The 8,158-nt window shown below is 42.3% G+C and overlaps 1 protein-coding gene across 2 annotated transcripts; it reads left to right on the forward strand.

The window, feature by feature from the left end:
- The first annotated feature begins 610 nt into the window (after positions 1-610).
- On the forward strand, positions 611-7,597 carry LOC140561637 (Y-box-binding protein 2-A-like). Of its 2 annotated transcripts, XM_072686867.1 has the most exons (10): positions 611-777; positions 1,859-1,922; positions 2,027-2,060; positions 2,611-2,700; positions 2,795-3,043; positions 3,209-3,294; positions 4,702-4,882; positions 5,473-5,604; positions 6,235-6,298; positions 7,046-7,597. In XM_072686867.1, the coding sequence occupies exons 1-9, from the start codon at positions 696-698 to the stop codon at positions 6,256-6,258; spliced, it is 942 nt and encodes a 313-aa protein (XP_072542968.1). In that variant the 5' UTR covers positions 611-695; the 3' UTR covers positions 6,259-6,298; positions 7,046-7,597. The 2 variants fall into 2 exon arrangements, with proteins under 2 accessions (XP_072542968.1, XP_072542965.1); XM_072686864.1 differs by having other exon boundaries at positions 6,235-7,597.
- The last annotated feature ends 561 nt before the right edge of the window (positions 7,598-8,158 follow it).

Raw genomic sequence — 8,158 nt, forward strand, 5'->3', positions numbered from 1 at the left:
TTAAAAAACGTCATGTTGAATGGACCAATAGAAATGCTCCAAAATTACTTAATAATTACTAAATTACTTTAAAATTATTATTATTATTATTATTATTATTATTATTATTATTATATATTTTTTACATTTATTTATGTTGGCGACATTTTGGAGAACCATGTGAGACGGACCATTGTGTGACCATCACTGTGAAATACACCACTTGCCATATAAAAAAAAACAGTAATTTCTGTAAAAAAAAAAAAAAAAATCTGTCAGTTACACATTAGACCCGTAATTTTTATTAATATTTAAAGAGCCAAATATTTATTTGTTGATTTTTCAACATGGACTATTCCCTTCTAGATGTGTTTCAGAATGAGACGCACCACAAAGCCAATCTTTTATCAACTATAATCCACTTCGAAAATATAATAATCCATTATTTCACAACCAAATCACTGTTGTTAATAATTAATAATTTAATAATTATGAATTAATCGCGCGCGTCAGAACGACCGCCAATCGGAAAGCTGAACGCAGCTTTGCAGCTCGCTGATTGGTTGGCGGAAGGCCAATCAGAGCGAAGCTCGGGCGGTCAATCCCGTCATGGACTCGGGATAAAAAGTTTGAGGTGGAGGCTCGAGCGGAGTTTGGCAAGTAGGAGGGAGGGGGTGAACCGTGCTAACGATTTACCGAGAGCGAGGGAAAAAACAATGACCGACACAGAAGTGCAAGGCGCTCCTCCGTCAGACGCGGAGACCAAGCAGGACCTTCCACCGGAGAGGAAAGTGATCGGTAGGAGTTCACACGACTCAGAGTTTCTCCAAGGTCCTGCGAGACCACACACACACACACACTGAGGCTGTGCTTGTGTCTTGTATTGCCCCGAGCTTTTAGACCACCTCTCAGTGTCTCTCTAAGGCTCCAGCGTGCTGGTGTGCGAGGTTTATTTTGGAGGGACAGTGCGCGTGCTGCCACCATGCTGATCCACACTTCAGGAGTAGGCACCTTCCACGTGTTCCCAGTTTCACTCTCGACCGAGCGGTTAAGAGTGCGTTTAGGAGTGAGGGGTGTGTGTGTGTGTGTGTGTGTGTGTGTGTGTGTGTGTGTGTGTGTGGCTGAAAAGAAAAATGACAAGCCGGTCGTTTGCCTGGCTTTCTTGTCTTCGTCTCGGAGGTTTTAATGTGCTCTATATTGGGCTTCTTTTGTTTTTAAGTGGAGCACGAGGGCCGTGTTTCTCTCACGCTGACTTTTCACCTAATACACAGTCAACGTCTGAACGTTTGTGTCTACGTTTGATCAGGTAGAGCTTGTTGTTCTCCGTGCTGAATGTGGCTCTTCGACTTGACCCTAATTGTCTCGAGGCCTGTTTTCTTGAGGCCTGTCACCTACAAGGATGTGTGTGTGTGTGTGTGTGTGTTTGGTCCCCCCGCCGTGCTTTCCCCCAGTGTTTTATGCTGTAGTTGGATGAACGCATGGCTACCTGACGAGCCTTAACTCAAATCTTCATTTGTGCTCCTTATTTTATGAACCGTGAACCTGTTGTGGCTCCTGCACGAGCGAGCAGCCAACAGCTCGGGTAAGCTGGCGGTTCTGTTGACCTGAAGTGTGACTGAAGTCGACTGGAGCAATTTAGCGGCTCCCAAAGAGAAACACGACCGTACATCTTGTTCCTCTCGACCTCCTAACAGAGCGGTTTCCGAGTCTCTGGTTAATGATTTACGCACAGGCCCGTCGTTCCTCAACACCGCCAGCCACACTTTCGGGTGACAAATCTCGCCTTAATGCGTTTGAAGGTGTCGCTGGCTCCCTGTCTCGATCACCACACCTTCACCTGCTCCTGAGTGATTAACCCAGCTTAACGCTTCTGTTGCAGCTACTCTGGTGCAGGGAACTGTGAAGTGGTTCAATGTGCGCAATGGATATGGCTTTATCAACAGGTAAGTGGACCCTGTTCTCGCTAACCATTTATTTCTCAATTTCTTAATTAATAAATGTTGTTAATTTGCTGCTTGTTTTCTAATTCAGTTGTGTTGCCTTACAGAAATGACACCAAAGAAGACGTGTTCGTACACCAGGTAAGAAGTTATGACTCCATAGACTCATATAGGTGTAGAGTAACTCCGTGAGCACTGATGGTCATCTCCCATCCTGTCCATCTGACTGTTTTGGGCCAAACTGGCCTGGCTTCCTTGTCTCATAATGGAGCATGTGCATGTATGGTTAATATACAGGCCATTTAATCAGGGGGGGGGGTATCTTTTGCCACCCATAATTTAATGTGGCAGGCTGTGGCTAGATTTGGTACTTTCAATTTCCAGTAAAGATGCATGCTCCGAAAACATGGTTTTAACATTCTGGCTGAAATCGAAATGCGCCACGCCAGTGTACAAGTAGTGATGGAGCCTGATGAGTTGGTATTACGTTAGTTTCAACTCTGTTTGCTTGCATATAAAATGGGGCCGAACACGAGCCAAAACCCAGTCCCCTGCTTTTGAGTAGTTTTTATATTTTGTCTCAGTATTGAGAATATATAATACCCTAACTACAAAGTAGCAGGCTTTCTGTAGAGTAGGGACCATACTGGAGAATATGGTAAAAGCTGTCTCTTGTCGGTTTTATTTTTAGACTGCAATTAAGAAAAACAACCCTAGGAAATTCCTCCGAAGTGTGGGAGATGGGGAAACTGTAGAGTTTGATGTTGTTGAGGCAGCCAAGGTAAGTAGTGTTTCCCCCTTTTTATAGAAATCTCCTCAAGTACATTATGGTAGTCCTTTTTTAAAGCTCATGTTCAAACATTCATTTAACCTAGGGCTCCGAAGCTGCCAACGTGACCGGTCCAGGTGGGATACCGGTCAAAGGTAGTCGCTATGCTCCTAACAAGCGCAGGTTCCGTAGGCGTTTCTTCCCCCGGAACGTGCGACCTGGCCAGGTCGAGGGGAAGACTGGGGATACTGGTGGCCTTACATCTGAGGGAGAAGGTGGTGGCGAAAATGAGGCCACACAGCCAGAAGTACGCCGCCGTCGTCCACGTAGGAGACCGGTTGCACAGCAAGGCGAGGTCAGCGGTTGTGTAGTTTGCATGGTTCCTATAAAAAAGTGTAGAGTGGCTGTGTAGAGAGCTTGGCTTAAATGTCCTTTGGTTAATTATTTTAGCCTTTACTGCAGTGAGGGTAGTTTTGTGCTGTTATCTTTTGAGAGCATGGTTTGTGTTGCACTGATTTAGGGCGAGTCGGGGGAACAGAAAATTGAGATGACAGATGGTGTCCAGCAGAGGCCGCCACCACGTAGGTTCAGACCTCGGTTCCGCAGGTAAGTTTTAAAGTTGAAATTCAAATTAGCCTGATTGTTCTGTGACTTGGATTTCAGTAGGAGGGAGGGAAGGGGGTCCAAACCATTGGACAGGACAGTGAGAAGTTTAAATTATTTACTAAACAGGTAACCTTTTAGAGTTTAAATTCACTACTCCTCAGGTTACCAGGAAAATGTACTGGCCCCTTTGCTTTTCTCAACAGTCTATAGGAAATGTCACTGCTAGAGATGGCATGAGACCCAATTTAGATTGTGTCTCAACAGAAACATGGTATCAGTTTTTGTATGTATGTATGTATATATATGAACTACAGTTGAGTGGTAAGTGGTGGTGTATTGGGGGGCGTGGTCATTAATTACTATCACAACTGGATAACTCTCTTTATAAATAAGTTTTTATAAATACCAGGCCACCAATAATAAGAGGACAGTATTTGAACGTCCATAGTCTGGTTCAGTCTTGAGATGTTGGTAGTTGTTACCTTAGTCACCTTGTGTTGTATCTGTACTCTTGCAGCACTCTTCGCTCTATTGCACTGGGTCCTGCGGCTTCAGTTCATTGCATATATCCGCTACCTCCCTCGCTCCTGTAATTTAGGGTATTGCTGGAACGGCTCAACATCCCCTGCGTTAACTACAACTGTAGCTTCAAATTAAAGTGAATGTTAGGTTTACTTTTTGAGCTTTCCTATAGAGTCTCATTCCTCTTATCACAAAAAATTGATTTTAGACATTTAGTAAGACAACCATTAACCAATGCACACAACTCCTAAGGAGTTGGTCAGCACAGCTTTGTTGGCAAATGTTGCCAATACAGCACCCATACAACATGGCTAGCAAGCTAACTGCGAATGTGACAATTTTTCATGGTTTTATACAGTTAAGTGACCACCTCCCCTCTATGATGCTCAGCTCTTCTGACATTACAACCAAACTAAAGGGAAAAAAGATTCTCACTGCCTGCTTTCTGTAAAGATTAAAGAATGAAATGTTAATAATGGTTAAAATGGCTTTTTCTTTGCCAGCTTCTTTCTCAAACTTTTCATTCCTCCCTACAGGGAGCAGCAGTTTTGGCACCTTTATATAAAACACAAAGCCAGCGGATGCTATACCATGTCTACGTATGGTAACCCATGCTGATTTAGAAAAAAAGCTGAATGAATCTAAGTGAATCTATTTTTTCTTTCAGTCACAAATGTGAGCGCTGATACCAGCATTAGATTGGTGCCATCTCTAGACACCACTGTGGGTCCATATGAAATCTTCTTTTTTTTTTTTTTTTTTTTTTTTAATTTTTTTTTTTTTTTTTAAATGGCTTCATTGTTACCAAATAATATTTTATGAAATGGTCGACTGAAATCATGGAGCATTGTATTAACTTTGGAAATCCTCTTGGGTGATCCTCAGACCATTCCGTCCACGTCCACCACCTGGAGAGGGACAGCAGTTGGCCACGCCTGTTGAGGGCCAGAAGGAAGTTTCAAAAGAGGGTCAGAGCAATGGGGAGCAGACTGATGGACAGGCCCAGAAACCCCGTCGGCAATTTAGCCGTCGAAGACAAAGGAACTCTGACTCCACTACCTCCAAAGTAAAGTACCGGGGCTAGTAATAAAACCCACTTTACCATAAAATGTGCTATTGGGATCTAATGGACAGTGGTTGCGTTATTGTCTATGGGGACAATTTTAGTTTAGCACTTGTTTCTGGATGATCTACAGTATTGCACAAGTCATGAGTCACTTTTTCGAAAGCTAAAGCTCTTGAACTGGAATGCACTACATAACTTTTTTTTTTTTTTTTTTTTTTTTTCCTCTCAAATGAAAAGAAGCCTAATGAGAAGGCGAGACTGTAGTTTTGTCTGATGTTGTTGGTTGGAAGAAGCCAGGTTTGGTTGCTGATGTCTCTGCGAACTCCGGCCACTGTGTGGATTTGTTCATTTACACAAGCAGCTCACCTGATTTACTTTCATGAAGGACCAATTAATTAACCAAGTAATTATTGGTAGATATTGGGCATCCCCAAGAGGACATCTGCACAGGACTTCTCCATTCTTTAGTTTCTTATACTTTTGTAATAATTTATATACACTATATTCCCATGTGTATTGATCCATGTTGAGGCTTTTAGGCTGGTCTAGCTCTCCAGTAAAGCTATGCTGTCTATGCGGTTTCTTGACAGGATGGTCAAGAGAAGTCTGAACAAGCAGAACCTGCTTCCCCTGCTCAGTCTGCTAAACCAGCAGAAGGCAAAGCCTCCCCAAGAAGCTCCCCAAAACAGTCCCAGAAAGCGGCTTCTCCGAAATCGGCTGAGGTAAGCTATGCAATAGTCTAAGGTGTAAATGGATGCCTGAACTAGTTACATTTCGGAAGAGTCTCGTTTTGTTGGAGATGGAAGTGAATATTGCGGTCACATCTGTATCTGAAAATAGTTTGAGAGAATGGTAGATTTGACATTTGTTGGACGTTTGTTGTTCAAATATCTGCCATATATTTTGGTTACTGCTTTTGTAACCCCAAATAGCCCTTTATTTACAATGCAGATCTTAAGTTTAATCCCAGGGATTAAATTTATTAAGTTTAATTACTGGGGAGCTTTATGCCCCTCTAGCCCATATCTGGACTTTGGCATGGTGCCAGTAGGTTCCTGTTTCTGTTCCAGAGAGTCATGTTCTTTTGGCAGTACTTTTCTAGAGGGACTAGACAAGCTGTGTGTGCATTTGCACATCTGTCAGTAATGGGTGCCACCTAAAGTAGCCGAATGCCTTTATTAGAAGGGGTGTCCACAAACATTTGTACATAGTGTCCGTACATAGAAAATGATTAGATATGTGTTGACCCATGGTTTCCAGGTTTGTGAATGCCTCCTTTAGATTAGCAGTCTGTTTGCCACATGTTCTCTATTGAGTGTGCGTAATACTTGCTGTGTTTACAATGCTTACAGGCTCCTGCTGCCCCTGTGGAATGACTTCTGTGACCTGGAGGGAATCGAATGACCCCGGGAAGAGGTGGGGACTCCTTAAGCTAAATTGGTGCTGTAATTTCAAGTGGTTATAGAATCGTACTGCATTTAAAATGGACTGGCTAATTGAACACTAATGATTTGACCCAGTTTAATCTGTTGAGCGCTGACTGGGATTTCTTAAACTCAGAAGAACGGTTAGTTTAGGATTTTTTGGGGCTTGCTTGCCAGAAAGGGGGTTAAAGCCTATCTTTTTGATTTGACTACAGAGCATTTAAATGGTCGTTCTCCATTTAGAGGGAGTATTGGTCTAGTACTAGGGTTCTTTCTTATCTAGGAAACAGATCCCTTAATTTTCTCAATTTCATAGGTAATCACTTCAGTTGTAAATTGAAAATCTAAATCTATTAAAATACTACATTTGTAATAAATTCATTAATTTTGGTTTTTGTCCACGTTGACCCCTTAGACCCTGTACGAACCCTTGCAGTTTAGTTTCTGCTTGCAGAACTACATCGATCATATTTTAATAATTTTCATAGGTCCTACAATAGAACCATGTGGGACTCCACCAAATATGCAAACAACAATGGTGTCTGTTTCAGAGTTAAAAACTAGTTGAAAAGCCTAGAGGCTAGTGGGTTGTGTCCCATTTATTCCAGCCACTCTGTCTTTATAAACAGCACTTTCTTTTGGTGCCTTTTAGAGCTTTAAACTGTTTTGATTTCTTCTGTCTCCACCACGGTCACTGTGTCCTGGTCCTTCAGTTTCTCTTGTTTGTGTTGCTCTGTAGGTCCCCGGGTGGGTTAGCTTGGGTGGTTGGACCTCGTCTGTCTCAAACACACAACCGATGTGCACACAACTCTTCCCTCCCCCCCACACTTCTTGCCTGTATGCTTTAGTGTGGAACAGTCATTTGTATTGAGTGGAAGGATGGAGAGGAGAGGGAAGGGGGAGGAGGGGTGAAGGAGTATATTTTGGACATTAAAATCTTTAGGGGGATCGCACAAAAAATGTATAGCTTGCTCAATGCCCAGACGATTTGCATCATCTCCCCCCTGTAGTTCTATGATCTGGGTGAGCAGTTGAAAAAAAATGAGAACCAGTTTGGCCCTTTAAGTTTGACAATCAGGGGGGGAAAAAGAAACCAAGTGAAAGGGGTAAGAGGTGGTGTATGTAGTTTATGCCTCCCTTACCAGTGTCTAGATGAGAATTACTATAGGCCTAATCAAGATACAAACTGGTTGAAATATAATTGTTTTTTGTTTGTTTTCTTGCTTTTTTTTTTTCCTTTTTCCCTTTTTATGCGTTTCTGTTCCTTTGGAGGGGGTTATGTGCAATGTAAGTGAAGTGATAAATCTATAAAAAAAAAAAACATTTGCAAAACACGCAGCTGCTGCTTTTGTGTGGAGTCTTTGTTTCATCCTTGTGGTTCTTGTATTGTGGACACAGCCATGGGGTTTTGTTTAAGGTGCCTGAGCAAGAAAAGGTCTAATGGATGGAGGCAAGACGGATTTCATATGGTTTACATGAATACCTGTGATATGTAAGGACTAATAAAAATAAAGTACAAGACTGCCCTATGAACTTTAGCAGGTAGAAGCTTTGCATCTTTTAATACTATATTTGAGGTCTATAAGCACAGTTCACTTGCCCTTATCATATTGGGGGTACTACATTTATAAGTGTAGGTAGAATGGCACCATTGAGGGTGTTTCTGAAAAGCAGCTGGACAGTTCTGAATGCGTACTGTTATCCTTTAGACCTCTGTAGTGATGTTTCTTGGCAAGGGTGTATGTTCTGAAATGAGTCTTAATTCCATATGAGCTTAAACGTTCATTTTACGTTTCAGACACGCCTCACAAACATTACAGAACAGTCATCACATGGCAAAATAAAAGGTCCT

The sequence above is a fragment of the Salminus brasiliensis genome, chromosome 9 (assembly GCF_030463535.1).
Source record: "Salminus brasiliensis chromosome 9, fSalBra1.hap2, whole genome shotgun sequence".
Taxonomy (NCBI): domain Eukaryota; kingdom Metazoa; phylum Chordata; class Actinopteri; order Characiformes; family Bryconidae; genus Salminus; species Salminus brasiliensis.

Coding starts and splice junctions, on each gene's coding strand:
- LOC140561637 (XM_072686864.1), top strand. CDS start 696: ATGACCGACACAGAAGTGCAAGGCGCTCCTCCGTCAGACGCGGAGACC. Junction 2,061..2,610: donor AAGACGTGTTCGTACACCAG/GTAAGAAGTTAT, acceptor TTTTATTTTTAG/ACTGCAATTAAGAAAAACAA. Junction 5,605..6,234: donor CTTCTCCGAAATCGGCTGAG/GTAAGCTATGCA, acceptor CAATGCTTACAG/GCTCCTGCTGCCCCTGTGGA.